Source organism: Gorilla gorilla, chromosome 6 (genome assembly GCF_029281585.2).
Source record: "Gorilla gorilla gorilla isolate KB3781 chromosome 6, NHGRI_mGorGor1-v2.1_pri, whole genome shotgun sequence".
In the NCBI taxonomy this organism is placed as follows: Eukaryota; Metazoa; Chordata; class Mammalia; order Primates; family Hominidae; genus Gorilla; species Gorilla gorilla.
The window spans coordinates 12,739,527-12,758,253 of record NC_073230.2 but is presented as its reverse complement, the minus strand read 5'-3'; the positions used below and the strand labels follow the sequence as shown (position 1 = coordinate 12,758,253).

The window sequence follows — 18,727 nt, the reverse complement described above, 5'->3', positions numbered from 1 at the left end:
CTCCCCACACCTGCTAGCCCCTGCCCGAGTGGTTTTTCCTCAAGCCCCTTGGGTGGAAATGCTGGAGATGCTGATGAAGTTTCTCTAAGAAGGGAACGGAGGCACCTGCCATAGTGATGGACAGAGGTATGGTAGTGAGTACTGAGTGCTGAGTGCTGATACTGAGCACAGAGTACTGAGTATCGAGCACCAAGTACTGAGCATGGGCCAGCTGGGTTTTGGGCCGATTTCACCTTCCCCCTGGCCTCTGGGGTCCCCCTAACTGGGATCCCTGCCATGCACATGACAGAGTCCCTCTGCGGCCTGACTGTGGCTCCAGGTTTCCAGAGAGGGTCCCCAACCCGGCAGGACCCCCATTCAGGTCCTAAGTCATCTGCCGGCCATGTTCTGTCCCCAGAACCGCGGCAAGGGGGGCGCCGTGAGCAAGCTGATGGAGAGCATGGCAGCCGAGGAGGACTTTGAACCCAACCAAGACTCGAGCTTCTCTGAGGACGAGCACCTGCCGCGTGGCGGGGCTGTGGAGCGGCCGCTGACCCCGGGTGAGTGGCCGTGATGCCACATGTGCCGGGCGGGGCTGCTGGAGCCTCCCTTGGGGGAGGCAGATCTGAGCAAGGCTTGAGACGGAAGGGCTGGGCTAGCTGGGGGCAGGGAACCGCAGGAGCAGAGATCCTGAGGCTGAGTTACCCGGGTCGATGAGAAGGCTGGACTGGCTGCAGCTTAGTCAACTGCATATGAGGCAAGAGAGCGGCCTTGGGACTAGGGAGGAGGTAGGTCCTGCGGGGCTTGGGAAGGAGTTCCGTGTTGGCCCTAAGGAAAATGCGAAGCTCTCTGAGGTTAGATGTGGGGATGTGATATGGTCAGATTGGCTTTAAAATGATCTGTCTGGGCCAAGCGTGGTGGCCCATGCCTGTAATCCCAGCACTTTAGGAGACCGAGTTGGGCAGATCACCTGAGGTTAGGAGTTCCAGACCAGCCTGGCCAACATGGTGAAACCCTGATTCTACTGAAAATAAAAAAATTAGCTGGGTGTGGTGGAGGGCGCCTGTAATCCCAGCTACCCGGGAGGCTGGGGCGGGAGAATCACTTGAACCCAGGAGGCGGAGGTTGCGGTGAGCCAAGATCATGCCATTGCACTCCAGCCTGGGCAAAAAGAGTGAAACTGTGTCTCAAAAAAAAAAAAAAAAAAAAAAAAAAGCTGTCTGGTGCTGCACAGAGAATGAGTGGGGGCCCCAGGGAAGGCAGGGAGTCCAGTTAGGAGGCTGTGCTGTCCAGGCGAGAGTGGGTTGTAGCCTGGGGCTGCCATGGGGGCAGCAGGGAAGGAGGCGGGGCAGGATGTGCACATTAGGAGGGAGAGTGGATGGGAGGTGGGGTCAGGGGTGCAGGCAGAGGAGAGGGGAAGGGAAGGGTGAGGACAGGTGTGGGGGTGGGGGGAGGCCCTGTCCCTGAGACCCGGGTCAGGGAGGGTCATGTGCTGGGCTTTGATGACTCAATCGGGAAGTCACGCCCAGGCTAGGACCCAGGGGTCTGTAGCCCAGAGGCGAAATCGTGGGTATGGATGGGGGAGCGAGTGAGAAGGAGTCGGCCGCCCCAAGGCTGCATTGGTCACCTGCTGCTATGTGACAACCAGCTGCCGCCTGTGTGCGTCTCAGGGGCACGTGGGGCTGCTGGGTGGCCATGCAGACCCCCAGTGGCCTTGCTCCTGTGGTGATGGGTTGGCCAGGGGTCAGCTGCTGCAGGTCTGTGGTCCTCTCTGCGTGTGTTGTTTATCTTGCCAGACCTGTGGCTTAAGAGGAAAAGTTGGGCTTAAGAGCTCTCTCGAGGCCTAGGCTCAGCATTGGGCCCCGGCCACTTCTGAGAGCCACATGGCCAAGCCCAACGTCAAGGCGTGGGAAGTCGACTCTGCCAGTGACAAGGCCACAGGCAGGCACAGGCAGGGATACGGCCGTCCCAACCATCCCTCTCCCAGCGAGCCATCTGGGTAATGGGAATGTCGGGGACAGAGCAGGTGAAAGGTCCCACTGAGAAGGAAGGGCAGGCCCAAGTGTCTTGGCAGGGGCAGGGAGAGGAAGGGAGCAGAGGGTTGGGGCAATGAGAGGTGACCGCCGTCGGGAAGTTTGCCCCCGGGCATTCATTTCCACCAGAAAGAAAAAGTGGATGGAAAGTCTCAGAGGTAGGTGGGGTGTGGTCACATGCACCTGTAATGCCAGTGCTTTGGGGGGCCGAGGTGGGAGGATCACTTGAGACCAGGAGTTCGAGATCAGCTGGGCAACGTAGTGGACCCTGTCTCTACAAAAAATAATTAGCCAGGCATGGTGGTGTGCACCTATAGTCCCAGCTACTCACGAGGCTAAGGTGGGAGAATGGCTTGAACCCAGGAGTTCGAGGCTGCAGTGAGCTATGATCTTGCCACTGCACTCTAGGCTGGATGACAGAGCAAGACCTTGTCTCTGACATCATGATGATGATGATGATGATTATTATTATTGAGACGGAATCTCACTCTCTGTCACCCAGGCTGGAGTGCAGTGGCGTGATCTCGGCTCACTGCAGCCTCTGCCTCCCAGGTTCAAGCAATTCTCTTGCCTCAGCCTCCCAAGTAGCTGGGACTACAGGCGTGCACTGCCACACCTGGCTAATATTTGTGTTTTTAGTAGAGACAGGGTTTCACCATGTTGGCTAGGATGGTGTTGATCTTCTGACCTTGTGATCTGCCCGCCTCAGCCTCCCAAAGTGCTGTGATTACAGGCGTGAGCCACCGCGCCTGGCCTGAAAAAATTATTAAAAAAAAGAAAGAGGCCGGGCATGGTGGCTCACACCGGTAATCCCAGTACTTGGGAGGCCGAGGCGGGTGGATCACCCGAGGTCAGGGGCTCGGGACCAGCCTGGCCAACATGGTGGAACCCCGTCTCTACTAAAAATACAAAAATTAGCCAGGCGTGGTGGTAGGCACCTGTAATTCCAGCTACTTGGGAGACTGAGGCAGGAGAATCGCTTGAACCTGGGAGGCAGAGGTTGCAGTGAGCCGAGATCATGCCATTGCACTCCAGCCTGGGCAACAAGATTGAAACTCCATCTCAAAAATAAATAAATAAATAAATAAAGTCCTAGAAGTTTGGCTGTGGGCAGCAGTAAGAGGGGGTGGACATCATGATGGAGGATAGTCGCTGTGAGTGTCCGGTGATGGCTGGCACCCAGAGCTTCATGCCAGGCCCAGAGGCTGCTGGTCTTGAGGTGTGAAGAGGCAGCAGGTGCAGGCTTTCATCCCTGGGTTCACACCCACCTGGGGTCTTTGCAGACATCTGGGGCCAGGCAGGGGAGGGGGCTGGGAGGAGAGGGGCTGGCCACGGCACCCTGTGCGTGCCCACTGGTACACACAGGTCTGCACGGGTACACACAAAGGCAGACGAAGAAGTGCACACGTCTCAGCCCCACAGGCCCACGTGGCACCAGGGCCTCCATTCCAAGGGGATGACTTGGGGGTAACGGGAGGAGGGAGAGGTGTCACAGACGCCCCTGGCTCCAGCCTCGCCTCACGATCCAACCCCTGCAGCCCCTCGCTCCTGCATCATCGACAAGGATGAGCTGAAGGACGGCCTGCGTGTGCTCATCCCCATGGACGACAAGCTGCTGTACGCCGGGCACGTGCAGACCGTGCACTCGCCAGACATGTGAGTGGGGTGGGAGGTCCGGCACAGAGCCCCATGTCCCATACCCGCCCCGTGTCCCGGCCGCCTCTGTGCCTGGCTGCTTCTCCTTTCTCGGCTGTGGTTTCCCCCGATGGCACAGGGCAGGGGCATGAGTGGGCTCAGAGCTGACGGGGAGGCCCTGGGCCCTTTGAGGGAGTACTGGGTGAACCCTCCCAGGGGCTGGGTGCGGCTGCTTCACAGTGGGAAGGGGTGAGAGAGCGTGCTGGCCTCTCTCAGGATCTGGACTGCGCCAGCCTTGCGTGCTCTGCAACCCCTAGTCCTACAGATGAGGAAAATGAACCCAGAAAAGGGGGAGAATTCCCAAATTCAGCAAGTCAGCAAACCTCTGAGTCCTGGTGTCACCTCCCAGTGGTCTAGGAGGCAGTGCTGGTGTTGGTGGGATTGAGGCCCTCTGGGGAGGTCTCGGCCTCTGCCACCTCACGCCTCGTTTGCTCCTACAGATACCGCGTGGTGGTGGAGGGTGAGCGGGGCAACCGGCCCCACATCTACTGTCTGGAGCAGTTGCTGCAGGAGGCGGTGAGAGGGGGAGGGGCGGGGCCTCGGGAGGCTCGGGGTGGGCTGGGTGTCCAAGGCCATGGCCATAACTGTGTCCACACCTTGCACTCATCCCATGCCCTTCTAGATCATCGATGTGAGGCCAGCCTCCACTCGCTTCTTGCCACAAGGGACCAGGATTGCAGCCTACTGGAGCCAGCAGTACCGCTGTCTCTACCCAGGCACTGTGGTCCGAGGTGAGATGCCTCCTCCCCAGCTCTCCCCTGCTGCCTAACATCTCAGCATGGACTTGTTTGGCTACTAAAACCCAACTCTAACTGGCTTAAGAATGAAGACTTGTGGGCTCACATAACTGAAAACTGTATGGCCTTCAGGCATGATTGGATCCAGGCACCATTTAAACGATGTCATCAGGACTCCAGCTCTGAGTATCTGTCAGCAGTGCTGTCATCTGTGCTGGCTTCACACTAGCTCCTTGGAGATTGTATTTTACCATCTTAAGAAATCTTATCATTGGAGGATTTCTCAGTCTCGGTTTTCCCACACAAGTTCTAGTGTGAACTGACTTGGGCCACATGGTTTTCATTGATCCTACCGCTGTGAGTCTGATCGACTGGGCCTGGGTCAGATTCTCATCCCTGGGGCTAAGGAGTGAGGTCACCTCCCTTTTATTCGTGGGCTGAGAAAGATGGGAGGGTGGCTTCCCCTGCAAAGTGGACATGTTGTCAGAATAAGAGAGAATGAGGCTGGATGTGGTGGCTCAAGCCTGTAATCCCAGCACTTTGGGAGGCCAAGCTAGGTGGATCACTTGAGGTCAGGAGTTCAAGACCAGCTTGGCCAATGTGGTAAAACCCCGTCTCTACTAAAAATACAAAAATTAGCCGGGCGTGGTGGCAGGTGCCTGTAATCCCAGCTACCTGGGAGGCTGAGGCAGGAGAATCACTCAAACCTGGGAAGTGGAGGTTGCAGTGAGCCAGGATTGCACCACTGCACTCCAGCCTGGGTGACAGAGTGAGACTACGTCTCAAAAAAAGAAAAAAGAATGGTGGCTGGATGGAGAAAAACAACCTAGGAAACCCTAGGAAATGTAGGTGTGGATATCAGACAGGCAAGAAAGACAGTCAAATGGTCCAACCCTTAGCTTTTGCAAAAGCAATGTATCCTAGAGAGGGGGTATGGATGTGGATTAGACATACCCCGCCCGTGCAAAAAAAAAGCCCACTCACATGCCAAATACAGTCCACTGCTTGGCCTACCATCCATTCATACCCAGAAGATGGAAGCCAATGCCAGCTCAGCAAAACAACAGATGAGTGGTCCAGCCTGAGTAGAGGATCTCAGGCTAGGAAGACTTAGTTTTTTCCATCGTATTAGTCACTCATTTATCATCCAAATTCTGAAAGTGCTGTTAATAAGGCAGAAGTTGGCCTTAGATTCGGATTTCCTGGCACATGCTGTCCCCCTGTACTGGGAGGTGCTGGCTGTGTTCTAGGCCTGCCTCATGGGTATCATTCTGGATTCTTGGGCCTTCCCTGTCCCTCATCCTGGGAACCGCTTTTGTTGCGTTGCATGTTTTTCTCTTTTTTGGTTCAGTTCCTTGTTTTAAGCAGTGGATCTTTCAGTAGCTTTCTGAGGAAGAGTCTGTGGGAGTTAAATTTCTCACATCCTTGTATGTTTGTGATCTCTTCATTCTACCCTGATTTTTTAGAGATAGCTGAGCTGGGTACCCTTATTCTTTAGAGATAGTTGAGCTGGTTATAAATTCGCGACTGGAAATAGTTCCCCTTACCATTTCAAAGACATTTTTCTATTTTTATCTTGGTTCCCATGTTGAAGACATTCAACATTGTGATTCCAAAATCATTGTAGGAGACCTGCTTTTTTATCTCTGGAAACTTTTAGGATCTTCTCATTATCCCTAGATCTGGAATTCCGTGTGTGTGTGTGTGTGTGTGTGTGTGTGTGTGTGTGTGTGTGTGTGTTCTCATCATGCTGGGTATCTGCAGAGGGAGGCTTTGATTTTGAAGCAAATTTCCTTGATTCTTGGAAGCTCTGCTTGTAGCACAACTTGGATAACTTCTCTTGTGAATTTCATGTTTTCCCTGGAACTTGGGCTAGTCCCATGGCCCCTGGTGTGTGTGTCTTTTTTTCTGTTAATATTTTCTTATTTTGTTCAACTTACAGAGAGATTTTCTCTACTTTTATCTTCTAACCTCTTCTGTTTTCTTGAATTTTAAAATTTTCTGCTGTCATTTAAAAAAATTCTCCACCAGCTGCGGTGGCTCATGTCTGTAGTCCCAGCAATTTGGGAGCCTGATGCGGGTAGATCACTTGAACCCAGGAGTTCAAAACCAGCCTGGGCAACATAGCAAGACCCTGTCTCTACAAAAAGATACAAAAATTAGCCAGGCCTGGGCCAGGCGTGGTGGCTCACACCTGTAATCTCAACACTTTGGGAGGCCAAGTTGGGCAGATCACCTGAGGTCAGGAGTTTGAGACCAGCCTGGGCAGCATGGTGAAACCCCGTCTCTATTAAAAATACAAAAATAAGCTGGGCGTGGTGGCAGGTGCCTGTAATCCCAGCTACTCGGGAGGCTGAGGCAGGAAGGAATCACCTGAACCAGGGAAGTAGAGGTTGCAGTGAGCCGAGATCACACCGCTGCACTCTAGCCTGGGTAACATAGTGAGACTCTGTCTCAAAAAAAAAAAAAAAAAAAAAAAAAAATTATCCAGGCTTGGTGGTGTGCACCTGTTGTCCTAGCTACTTGGGAGACTGAAGTGGGAGGATCACCTGAGACTGGGTGTTCGAGGCTGCAGTGAGCTATGATTGCGCCATTGCATTCCAGCCTGGGTGACAGAATGACACCATCTCAAAAAAAAAAAACAACAAAAAACCTTAAGCGTTCTTTCTTATTCTCTGAATATTCCTTAAATTTTTTTTTTATCAACACATTTCTTTTTAAACTTTCTCAGAGGATTGTTTTTCATTTTAACTTTCTGTATTTTTTTTGAGACAGAGTCTTGCTCTGTCACCCAGGCCAGAATGCGGTGCAGTGATCTCAGCTTACTGCAGCCTCCACCTCCCAGGTTCAAGTGATTCTCCTGCCTCAGCCTCTGGAGTAGCTGGGATTACCGGCATGCACCACCATGCCCAGCTAACTTTTTGTATTTTTAGTAGAGACAGGATTTCACCATGTTGGCCTGACTGGCCTCGAACTCCTGACCTCAGGTGATCTGCTTCTCTTAGGCCTCCCAAAGTGCTGGGATTACAGGCGTGAGCCACTGGGCCTGGCCTCATTTTAGCTTTCTGCAGCTCCCTCTCTCTTCCGGTCCCCTCTCCTTCTGCTTGCTGGTGCTGTGCCCTTCCTCTGGTTAGAACTCCTTAGGCGTCTGGGGACCCTGAATGAAGGGAACCTTATGAAGCCGATGGGAGCTCTGTGCACTCATGAGTGTTTGTCATAGCGGGTGGGCAGGAAGGTTTTGTTAGGGGGCTGCCCAGATTCTGCAAGACTCACATCCTTGGGGATATAGTACCAGCATCTGGCATTTGGGAAGAGGGCTGGGCTATCACCCTTTGGGGGGCCTGTCCAGCCTCCTCCCTGCCCTCAGTGTCCTTCAGTCTGGAGCCTCTCTCTAGGGTGAACCTGCCAGCTCCTGCCAGCTGGGCCACCCTCAGCCTGTTCAGTGTTGAGGTCTCCCTCAGCCCTGCCTCCGGAGGTGCTTGGGGCCTCTCGAGCCCGAGCCTTGGCAGGATTCTCTTGGGAAAACCACCTCCTCCTCGTGGGTATCACCTCCTCCTAGGAGATCAAAGCCCGTTCCTGCACGTTCATCCCGGCATCTCTCTGGAAATGCCACAGTCTCCCACTGCCGCCCTCCCCTTTCCCATTCTTTGTGTCCTTCAGGGTTGACACCTGCGTCCCTCCTTTGCTGTGGTTGCAGGAGGGTCTTGTGCGTGAGCGGGCACAGGTGCATGTGCTCAGCTGTCTTGTGTCACCCAAAGTCAGCTAGAAATGGGAGACCCAGGCAAGAGACAGTGGCTCACGCCTGTAATCCCAGCACTTTGGGAGGCTGAGGTGGGCGGATCACCTGAGGTCGGGAGTTCGAGACCAGCCTGACCAACATGGAGAAACCCCATCTCTACTAAAAATACAGAATTAGCCGGGCATGGTGGCGCATGCCTGTAATCCCAGCTACTTGGGAGGCCGAGGCAGGAGAATCACTTGAACCCGGGAGGCGGAGGTTGCGGCGAGCCAAGATCACGCCATTGCGCTCCAGCCTGGGCATTGACAGTGAAACTCTGTCTCAAAAAAAAAAAAAAAAGGGAGACCCATTTTTCCTGCCCGGGTGGCCTGGCTCTAACACCCACATTCTGAGCCACTGTATACCCTCCACCGATGTCCCCACTGCTGTACCATAGAGACCAGGGCTGCACAGGGGCCGGTTGCTGCCGTCCTGACCCTTGTGCCTCACTAGGGAGCTGGAGGTCCGAGGGCCTCCCCTGAGCCTCCCCTCTTCCTACAGGGTTACTGGACCTGGAGGACGATGGGGACTTGATCACCGTGGAGTTTGACGATGGAGACACGGGCAGGATCCCCCTCTCACATATCCGCCTCCTGCCCCCTGACTATAAGATACAGTGTAAGTGACAAGCTCATGACACCCGGGCTCCTGCCAGGGGCCGCCCACCCAGGCTCTCGCCCTCCAAGCCCGGCTCTGAGCTCTGTCTGAAGTCATTTGGAGCCACAGGTGATGGAAGCAGCAGAATCCATGGGTGGGCTCCCGTGAGATCTCAGGGCTCCTAGGTCCTGGGTCCATGAGGACAGCACAAGCCCAGTGGCCCAGGCCATGGGAAGCTGATCAAAAATTGTTAATGGCTGGGCGCGGTGGCTCACGCCTGTAATCCCAGCACTTTGGGAGGCCAAGATGGGCGGATCACGAGGTCAAGAGATCGAGACCATCCCAGCCAATATGGTGAAACCCTGTCTGTATTAAAAATACAAAAATTAGCCGGGCGTGGTGACATGCGCCTGTAGTAGTCCCAGCTACTCGGGAGGCTGAGGCAGGAGAATCCCTTGAATCTGAGAGGCGGAGGTTGCAGTGAGCTGAGATCCTGCCACTGCACTCCATCCTGGCGACAGAGCGAGACTCTCTCTCAAAAAAAAAAAAAAAAACCCAACAAAAGTCAGCATCTTTATCCACCTGTCCCAGTTCCACAAAGTGCGTTGTTTTACTTCATTATTCGGGAGCCTCTGGCTGCTCCCTGCAGACGGGGTTTCCCCTGCTGGACCTCACAGCCTGTCATGGGAGCCCACCCGGGGTCAGCCACCTGGTGTCGGTTGCTTCCGCCGCCATCCCTGATCCCCGGGACAGACCAGGGTCTTGGAAGCTCCAAGCTGGGGACCCCAGGCCTGATGAGCTGCTCTGTCGTCTGCCCCACAGGTGCTGAGCCGTCCCCGGCCCTCCTGGTGCCAAGTGCCAAGCGCCGCAGCCGGAAGACCAGCAAAGACACTGGGGAGGGCAAAGACGGTGGCACGGCTGGGTCGGAGGAGCCAGGAGCCAAGGCTCGTGGGCGTGGGCGGAAACCCAGCACCAAGGCCAAGGGTGGTAGGTTGGCCCGGTCCCCCGGGCAGGGCGGTGGGCGGAGCTCCTTCGTGCATGCAAACTCCGGGCTTGGGAATCTGCCGAAGTGCCTGCCTGCTGTCTGTAAGAACTCTGAGCCGGGTGCAGTGCCTGCCTGCTGTCTGTAAGAACTCTGAGCCGGGTGAAGTGCCTCACACCTGGAATCCCAGCGCTTTGGGAGGCCAAGGCGAGCAGATCGCCTGATGTCAGGAGTTCAAGACCAGTCTGGCCAACGTGGTGTAAACCCCGTCTCTACTAAAAATACAAAAATTAGCCGGGCATGGTGGTGAGTGCCTGTAATCCCAACTACGTGGGAGGCTGAGGCGGGAGAATCGCTTGAACCTGGGAGCTGGAGGTTGCAGTGAGCCAAGATCGCACCATTACACTCCAGCCTGGGCGACAAGAGTGAAATTCCATCTCAAAAAAAAAAAAAAAAAAAAAAAAAAAAAAGAGAACTCTGCACCTGCACTGCAGGGCCATTCTGACCAGGTGACAGATGAGGAAACTGAGGCTGAGGGAGGCAGCTTGGTTTGTCAGAGGCAGAGCTGAGCTGCAGCTGGCCTGTGTTTCTTTCCAAAATCCAGAGAAAATACTTCGTGCAGGCTGAAAGCAGAGGAGGACCAGCTTGGGGGCCAACACAACTTAAGGTTGTTATAGGGGAAGCGCCGAAGGAGGCCTAAGAAGGCTGCAGCCAGGTTCCGCTCAAGAAGTAGCAGGGCCAGGATTGAAACCAGGCCTTTCTGCTGGGCGCAGTGGTCCACGCCTATTCTCAGCACTCTAGGAGGCCCAGGCACACGGATCGCTTGAGCCCAGGAGTTTAAGACCAGCCTGGGCAACAGAGCAAAACTGTATCTCTACAAAAAAAAAAATAATAATACAAAAAATTCCCTAGGCATAGTGGCGCATGCTTGTGGCCTCAGGTTACTTGGGAGACTGAGGCTGGAGGCTCACATGAGCCCAGGCAGGTTAGGGCTGCAATGAGCCCTGATCACGCCACTGCACTCCAGCTTGGGTGACTGAGACCCCATCTCAAGAAAAACAAAAACAAAAACAAAAACAGAACTCACAGAAGCAGGCCTTGCTGATAAAAGCCACAGCTCATCCCTGCTAGGAAGCCCCCGCCCCAGCCTCTCATCTGTTTTGTTTTGCAGACAGAGCCGCTACCCTGGAGGAGGGGAACCCAACAGACGAGGTCCCCAGTACCCCCTTAGCCCTGGAGCCGAGCAGCACCCCAGGTTCCAAGAAGAGCCCCCCAGAGCCTGTGGACAAGCGAGCCAAGGCCCCCAAGGCGCGCCCGGCACTGCCGCAGCCCAGTCCCGCACCACCTGCCTTCACCAGCTGCCCAGCACCCGAGCCATTTGCAGAGCTGCCAGCTCCTGCCACCACCCTGGCCCCAGCACCCCTCATCACCATGCCTGCCACACGCCCCAAGCCCAAGAAGGCGCGGGCAGCTGAGGAGTCGGGTGCCAAGGGCCCTCGGAGGCCGGGGGAGGAGGCCGAGCTGCTTGTCAAACTGGACCACGAGGGTGTCACGTCACCCAAAAGCAAGAAGGCTAAAGAGGCCCTGCTGCTCCGGGAGGATCCGGGGGCGGGGGGCTGGCAGGAGCCCAAGAGTCTCCTGAGCCTAGGCAGCTATCCCCCCGCGGCCGGCAGCAGCGAGCCCAAGGCACCCTGGCCCAAGGCCACTGATGGGGACCTCGCCCAGGAGCCCGGGCCGGGGCTCACGTTCGAGGACTCTGGGAACCCCAAGAGCCCAGACAAGGCCCAGGCTGAGCAGGACGGGGCCGAAGAGTCCGAGAGCAGCAGCAGCAGCAGTAGCGGCAGCAGTAGCAGCAGCAGCAGCAGCAGCGGCTCGGAGACAGAAGGGGAGGAGGAAGGCGACAAGAACGGGGACGGGGGCTGCGGCACCGGGGGCCGTAACTGCAGCGCTGCCAGCTCCAGGGCGGCCTCACCAGCCTCCTCCTCCTCCTCGTCATCCTCATCCTCCTCCTCTTCCTCCTCCTCCTCCTCCTCTTCCTCCTCCTCCTCCTCCTCCTCTTCCTCTTCGTCTTCCTCCTCTTCCTCCTCTTCCTCCTCCTCCTCTTCCTCGTCCTCATCCTCCTCCTCCTCCTCTTCCTCTTCTTCTTCCTCCACCACAGACGAGGACTCTTCCTGCAGCTCGGACGATGAGGCAGCCCCCGCCCCCACGGCTGGCCCTTCCGCGCAGGCGGTGCTCCCCACCAAGGCCACCAAGCAGGCCGGCAAGGCGCGGCCCTCGGCCCACTCCCCAGGCAAGAAGACGCCCGCGCCCCAGCCCCAGGCGCCTCCTCCGCAGCCCACACAGCCTCTGCAGCCCAAGGCTCAGGCCGGAGCCAAGAGCCGACCCAAGAAGAGAGAGGGTGTCCACCTCCCCACTACCAAGGAGCTGGCCAAGCGGCAGCGCCTGCCGTCCGTGGAGAACCGGCCCAAGATCGCCGCCTTCCTGCCAGCCCGGCAGCTCTGGAAGTGGTTCGGCAAGCCCACCCAGGTGAGCAAGCTCGCGCCCGGGCACGGCCGAGGGGCCGGGGGCCTTGTGTCTCTCTGCTGGGCCCACGGCTTCACGCTGTGTCTCCGCGTGTGGTAACCTCCCACAACCCTAGGGTGGAGGGCTGGCGTCCCACTTTATGGATGGGCACACTGAGTCTCAGAGTGTCCTCAGGCACCTGGGTCTGTCGGACTCCGATGCCTGAGTCCTTCAGAGCAGAGCGGTCCTGCCCTCTGATCCCGGGCCGCAGAGCCACCCTCATGTGGGGCCCAGATGAAGGAAACGTGCAAAGATCAGCACAGACCCACAGGCGTCAGCGCCACGTGGAAGGGGCTTTCCAGGCCTCTGGGATTTCTTCCTTTTTCTTTTTTTGAGACTGAGTCTCTCTCTGTTGCCCAGGCTGGAGTGCGGTGGTGTGATCTTGGCTTACTGCACCCTCTGCCTCCCGGGTTCAAGCAATTGTCCTGCGTCAGCCTCCCAAGTAGCTGGGATTACAGGCGCACGCCACCACGCCTGGCTAATTTTTGTATTTTTAGTAGAGATGGGGGTTTCCCCATGTGGGTCAGGATGATCTCAAACTCTCCTGGCCTCAAGTGATCTGCCTGCCTCAGACTCCCAAAGTGCTGGGATTACAGGTGTGAGCCACCGCGCCTGGCTTTTTCTTTTCTTTCTTTCTTTTTTTTTTTTTTAGAGACAGGATCTTGCTCCGTCACCCAGGCTGGAATGCAGCGGTGCCATCATGGCTCACTGCAGCTTTGAACTTCTGGGCCCAAGCAGTTTTCCCGCCTCAGCCTCCTGAGTAGCTGGGACTACAGACATGTGCCACCATGCTACCCAGCTGATTTTTAAATATTTTTGTAGAGACAGGGTCTCACTGTGTTGCTTGGGCTGGTCTTGAACCCCTGGGCTCAAGTGATCCTCCTGCCTCGGCCTCCCAGAGTGCTGGAATTCCAGGTGTGGGGCCTGACAGCCTGTTGTGTGTGGCATTTGAGTGCTCCCAGCCACGCCCCGGGCTCCTGGCCACTAGTGTGGCAGTCCCAGCAGAAGGTACCTCCTTCCCGGGTTTGCTAGCAAAAGTCCAGATTGAATCTCCTTGTCCTGGCCAGGATCATGTGCCCACCCCTGAGTGAATCAATATGGCCTGGAAGACAAAGTCCTGGCTGGCCAGGTCGGGGTCCCGTGTGCCTTGCCTGCAGCAGTGGGTTAGCTGTTCAGAAGGAGCCCTTCCAGCCTACCTGTGGCTGTCTACACACACGCACACACACTTGCACACAGTGCACTCAAAAGCACAGGCACATGCACACACATGCGTGCACATGCACACACATGCGTGCACATGTACACACGAATGCACATAAAGCCACACACAAAAGCAAGTACACACGCACGCAGATGTACATGTGAATGCAGGCACGTACATGAACCATGTAAACATGAACATGCACACATGTGCACACAAATACACTACACCCACACAAATGCACACTTGCACACGTACACATAGGCACATACATGAGTGCACATGCATCCATGCACATGTGCACGCACATGAGTACACGTGCACACACACGAACACGTGCACACACACAAACGTGCACACACATGAACACACATGCAGAAATGCACAGATGAACATGTGCACACACAGGCACATATACATGGCAGGACCCAGTGTGAGAAGTGAGGGTGGTTCAGATAGGCTGGCAGGGAGCCCCCAACGTGCTGTAGGTGTGGGGCAGGAGCACCTGCATGTTCCAGAAGGGGTCAGTGGTGTCTCAGGCAGCATTTCCAAAGCTGCTCTAGAATGGAGTTTCAAGTCTCTCTTGCCCAGGTGCAGTGGCTTTAGTCTGTAATCCCAGCACTTTGGGAGGCCCAGGCGGGAGGATCACTTAAGCTTGGGAGGTCAAGGCTGCAGTGAGCTATGATTGTGCCACTACACTCCAACCTGGGCAATAGTGTGAGACCTTGTCTTGAAAAAAATAATAGTTTTAGCTGGGCGCAGTGGCTCACACCTGTAATCCCAGCACTTTGGGAGGCCCAGGCAGGAGGATCACTTGAGGTCAGGAGTTCGAGACCAGCCTGCCAACATGGTGAAACCCCGTCTCTACTAAATATACACACACAAAAATTAGCCAGGCGTGGTGGTGCACGCCTGTAATCCCATCTACTTGGGAGGCTGAGGCAGGAGAACTGCTTGAACCTGGGAGGCAGAGGCTACAGTGAGCCAAGATCGTGCCACTGCACTCCAGCCTGGGCGATAGAGTGAGACTTCATCTCAAAAAGAATAATAATAATAATAACAATTTTTAAAAGATAAAAAAGGCCAGGTGTGGTAGCTCACGCCTGTAATCCCAGCTCTTTGGGTGGCTTATGTGGGAGGATCACTTGAGGCCAAAAGTTCAAGACCATCTTGGGCAACATAGTGAGACCCCCATCTCTACAAAAATAAAAATATTAGCCGTGCATTCCTGTAGTCCCATCAACTCAGGCGGCCGAGGGAGGAGGATGGCTTGAGCCCAGGAGATTGAGGCTGCAGTGAGCTATGATATTACCACTGCAGTCCTGCCTGGGTGACAGAGCAAGACCCTTTCTCTGAAAAAAGTATTTTCAAAAGAAAAATAAGGCCAGGTGCAGTGGCTGACACTGCAGTCCTAGTGCTTTGGGAGGCAAATGTGGGAGGGTGGTTTGAGGCCAAAAGTCTGAGACCATCCTCGGCAACATAGTGAGATCTTGTTCTCTACAAAAATAATCAAAATTAGCTGGGCGTGGTGTGCGCCTGTATTCTCAGCTCCTCAGAGGCTGAGGTGGGAGAGGATTTCTTGAGTCTAGGAGTTCGTGGCTGCAGTGAGTCATAATGGCGCCACTGCGCTCCAGCCTGGGCAACAGAGGGAGACCCTGTCTCAAAAATAAAAAGTCTCGTAGCGGCAGAATGCTTAGATCAAGGGAAGCGCCTCTTGGAGACCCAGCATGTCAAAGAGATGGAAGAGGGGCTTCCCCACTTGAAGCGAGACAAGGAGCTTCCTCCTCTCCCCAGAGTTGGATAGGGGTTGACTTAGAGGCCGAGGGCCCAGAGTCCCAAGCGGCAGAGCCTGCCAGGCGGCGGGCTCCTTGGGGCTGGGCCAGGGCCTGTGCCGTGACACACGTGTCCTTGCAGCGGCGTGGCATGAAGGGCAAGGCCCGCAAGCTCTTCTACAAGGCCATCGTGCGTGGCAAGGAGATGATCCGTATCGGGGACTGTGCCGTGTTCCTCTCTGCCGGCCGCCCCAACCTGCCCTACATTGGCCGCATCCAGAGCATGTGGGAGTCGTGGGGCAACAACATGGTGGTCCGTGTCAAGTGGTTCTACCACCCCGAGGAGACCAGCCCGGGCAAGCAGTTCCACCAGGGCCAGGTGAGCCTGTGGCCTGGCTGCGGCCCCCCCGGCTGGGGCCCCCAGTCCTAGGTGGTGTAGGGCAGACCTGAGGGCGAGGCGTTCTGGGTGCTGGAGCATCAGCAGCCCTGCCCAGTGGGTCAGCCCTGTCCTGGGGCCTGGGGTCAGGTGCAGCAGCCCCCGGGCTCACCCAAGCCCCTCCTCTCTCCCCCACACAGCACTGGGACCAGAAGTCCAGCCGCAGCCTCCCGGCGGCCCTGCGGGTCTCCAGCCAGAGGAAGGACTTCATGGAGGTAGGTGGTGGTGGTGGTGGGTGGGTTGGGGATGGCTGCCTCCTTCCGGGCAGCTCAGACAGGACCCGGCTCAGCATCTGCTGCTCTGTCCCACATGGTCTCCCTCAGCCTCTGACCTCCTGTCCCTGCCACTCTCAGTGCCTGGCTCCTGTTCTCTGTCTCTCCTGGTCTGTGCGTCTGTCTCTTGGTCTTCTCTGCTCTCCCAGTGTCTGTCTCTGAGTCTCTGGCCATTCTTGCCCTCTGACTCTCTCTGGGTCTCTCCCAACCTCTGTCTTTCAGTCTCTGTGTCTCTCTGGGTCTCTCTCGATCTCGGTCTCTGTCTCTCTGCGTCTTTGGATCTCTTGGTCTGTCTATCCTTGTCTCTCATTTGCTCTCCATCTCTCGGTCTCTGTCTCTCTTTTGTTGGTCTGTCTCTTCCTCAGCCTCTGTCTCAGACTTGGTCTCTGTCTCAGTCCCTGGGGCTCCCTTTGCTTCTGTCTCTGTCCCTGGGGCTCCCTCGGCCTCTGTGCCCCCCATCTGCCATCCTGACGTCCCCGCGTGCCCGCAGCGCGCACTATACCAGTCCTCGCATGTGGACGAAAATGACGTGCAGACGGTGTCGCACAAGTGCCTGGTGGTGGGCCTGGAGCAGTATGAGCAGATGCTGAAGACCAAGAAGTACCAGGACAGTGAGGGCCTGTACTACCTCGCGGGCACCTACGAGCCCACCACGGGCATGATCTTCTCCACGGACGGCGTGCCCGTGCTCTGCTGAGTCCGCCGGGCCCTGTGGGCCCCTGGCCACCTGTGCCCCGAGGGCGGCCAGGGACCCCTCTCCATCACTGCCATGGCGCGGAGACCACTTGCGTTGTGTGCATGCGAGCGCTCCTGCAGGCGTGTGCATGGGGCCAGGTGTGCACGTGGACGCCCGGGTGAGTGTGTGTGTGCATGCACGTGTGTGCACGCATGTGCACATGCCTCCAGCCCCACCTTCCAACCCCTCAGTGCCCCCAGGACAGGGGCCCCTCTTAGCTATCAGGGTATGGCCCTGCCGTCCCCCTCAGGGCAGCCTCGGCCGGGACCGGCCCTTCCTGCCCAGCACGTTGCAAGCACTTGGCCAGGCCGGCCCTCCAGGCTGCTGCTGCGTGGGGGCCCGGGTGCCCCCAGGTCCATGCAGACTGGGGATTCGGTGGGGAGGGGCGCTTCTAAGAAACCAAACTGACGCTCACTCTGGGCTTCCCGAGCACCCTTAGCACGGAGCCCACCCCAAGGCCTCCCACCGTGCATGGGACAGGGCAGCCCGATGCCAGCTGGCCTACCTGACTGTGCCAGGGGCCCTGCCCCCACCCTCTCAGGATGGCCTAGACTTGGGGAACAGAGCCGGGTGGGGTTGCAGCCCGGAGTGTCAAAGGCACCAGGTGGAGAGGGCCCGGCACAGGCCCACCCTGGTCCAAACCCTCACACTACAGAAAACCCCAATGGTGCTGAAACCCTCGCCCGGCCACGCCCGGCCCCTCCCCACCCAGGAGGGAGGTGGCACTTCTTAACCTGTACAGTTTTATTGTACCAAGAGACTCGCCCTGCCCCTGTATCATAAGCCTTTAAATGGAGTCAACTTTTTAATTATATATATAAAGATAAATATATATAAATATATATAAATATAAACTTTTTAAAACTGTGAAAAATAGCTATGAAATTATAAAAAAAAAAACATTCTGACGTGCAGAATATTATTTTTTATTTCCTGTTAGATTATAGTGTCTAGCACCGGCTTCACCGGCCTCCCAGTCCCCAGCACACCCCCGCCCACCCCGCCAAGTGTACTGTACTCACCCCCCAGGATAGAGAAGTGTTAGGGAGAGAAGAGGGAGAGGCAGGAGCCGGCCCAAGCCCAGGGTCCCTGCTTGGGCCCCAGAAAGCACTTAACCAGGCCCCAAGCCTTCAAGGGAAACCAAGGCCTCGACCAGACAATCTTGAGGGAAGGAAAAGCCAGACTTTGGGTTTGTTTTTTTGGGGGAATTATTATTGGTTTTTTTTTTTTTTTTTTATGTTTCTTTTGGAATTATTTTGTTTGTTGGCAAATTCTGTGTGATCTTTTTTCATAAAAAAAAAGAAAAGATTTAATTGGAAAAATTGTCTGGAGTGGTTTATTTCAGGGGCTGGAGTAGGGGTGGTGTCTGGGGGGCATTCTGCCATATCAGGGCACCAAGAAGCAGGATTCGACTGGAAGTTGGGTGCCACTCGTGCAGGGGCAGTGACCACATGCAGCCATCTAAATGAGCTAATCGGCTGGGCACGGTGGCTCATGCCTGTAATCCCAGCACTTTAGGAGGCCGAGGCGGGAGGATCACTTCAGGCCAGGAGTTTGAGACCAGCCTGAGCAATGTGGTGAAACCCCGTCTCTACTAAAAATACAAAAATTAGCTGGGTGTGGTGGCCCACACCTGTAATCCCAGCTACTCGGGAGGCTGAGGTGGGAAAATCACTGGGACCCGGCAGGTGGAGGTTGCTGTGAGTTGAGATTGCACCACTGCACTCCGGCCTGGGGGTGACAGAAATTGTCTCAAAAAAAAAAAAAAAAAAAAAAAAAGAAATTGAACAAATTTACATGAGAAAAAATTAAAAGTTAAGTTGGCTGGGCATGGTGGCTCACGCCTGTAATCCCAGCACTTTGGGAGGCCAAGGCAGGCGGATCACTCAAGGTCAGGAGTTTGAGACCAGGCTGGCCAATATGGTGAAACCCCATCTCTACTAAAAA

At 55.9% G+C, this 18,727-nt stretch overlaps 1 protein-coding gene across 12 annotated transcripts in view; it reads left to right on the top strand.

Annotated features, from left to right (window-relative positions):
* The window catches only part of TNRC18 (trinucleotide repeat containing 18), a 120,371-nt gene extending 102,269 nt beyond the window's left edge, over positions 1-18,102 (top strand). For all 12 annotated transcript variants that reach the window (XM_055346454.2, XM_031012766.3, XM_055346455.2 and 9 more), the window contains 10 exons: positions 398-539; positions 3,551-3,668; positions 4,148-4,223; positions 4,330-4,438; positions 8,724-8,840; positions 9,642-9,806; positions 10,973-12,327; positions 15,479-15,715; positions 15,913-15,987; positions 16,535-18,102. In XM_055346454.2, the coding sequence (XP_055202429.1) occupies positions 398-539; positions 3,551-3,668; positions 4,148-4,223; positions 4,330-4,438; positions 8,724-8,840; positions 9,642-9,806; positions 10,973-12,327; positions 15,479-15,715; positions 15,913-15,987; positions 16,535-16,741 (2,601 nt within the window). In that variant the 3' untranslated portion in view covers positions 16,742-18,102. The remainder of the gene's footprint in view (positions 1-397; positions 540-3,550; positions 3,669-4,147; positions 4,224-4,329; positions 4,439-8,723; positions 8,841-9,641; positions 9,807-10,972; positions 12,328-15,478; positions 15,716-15,912; positions 15,988-16,534) is intronic.
* The last annotated feature ends 625 nt before the right edge of the window (positions 18,103-18,727 follow it).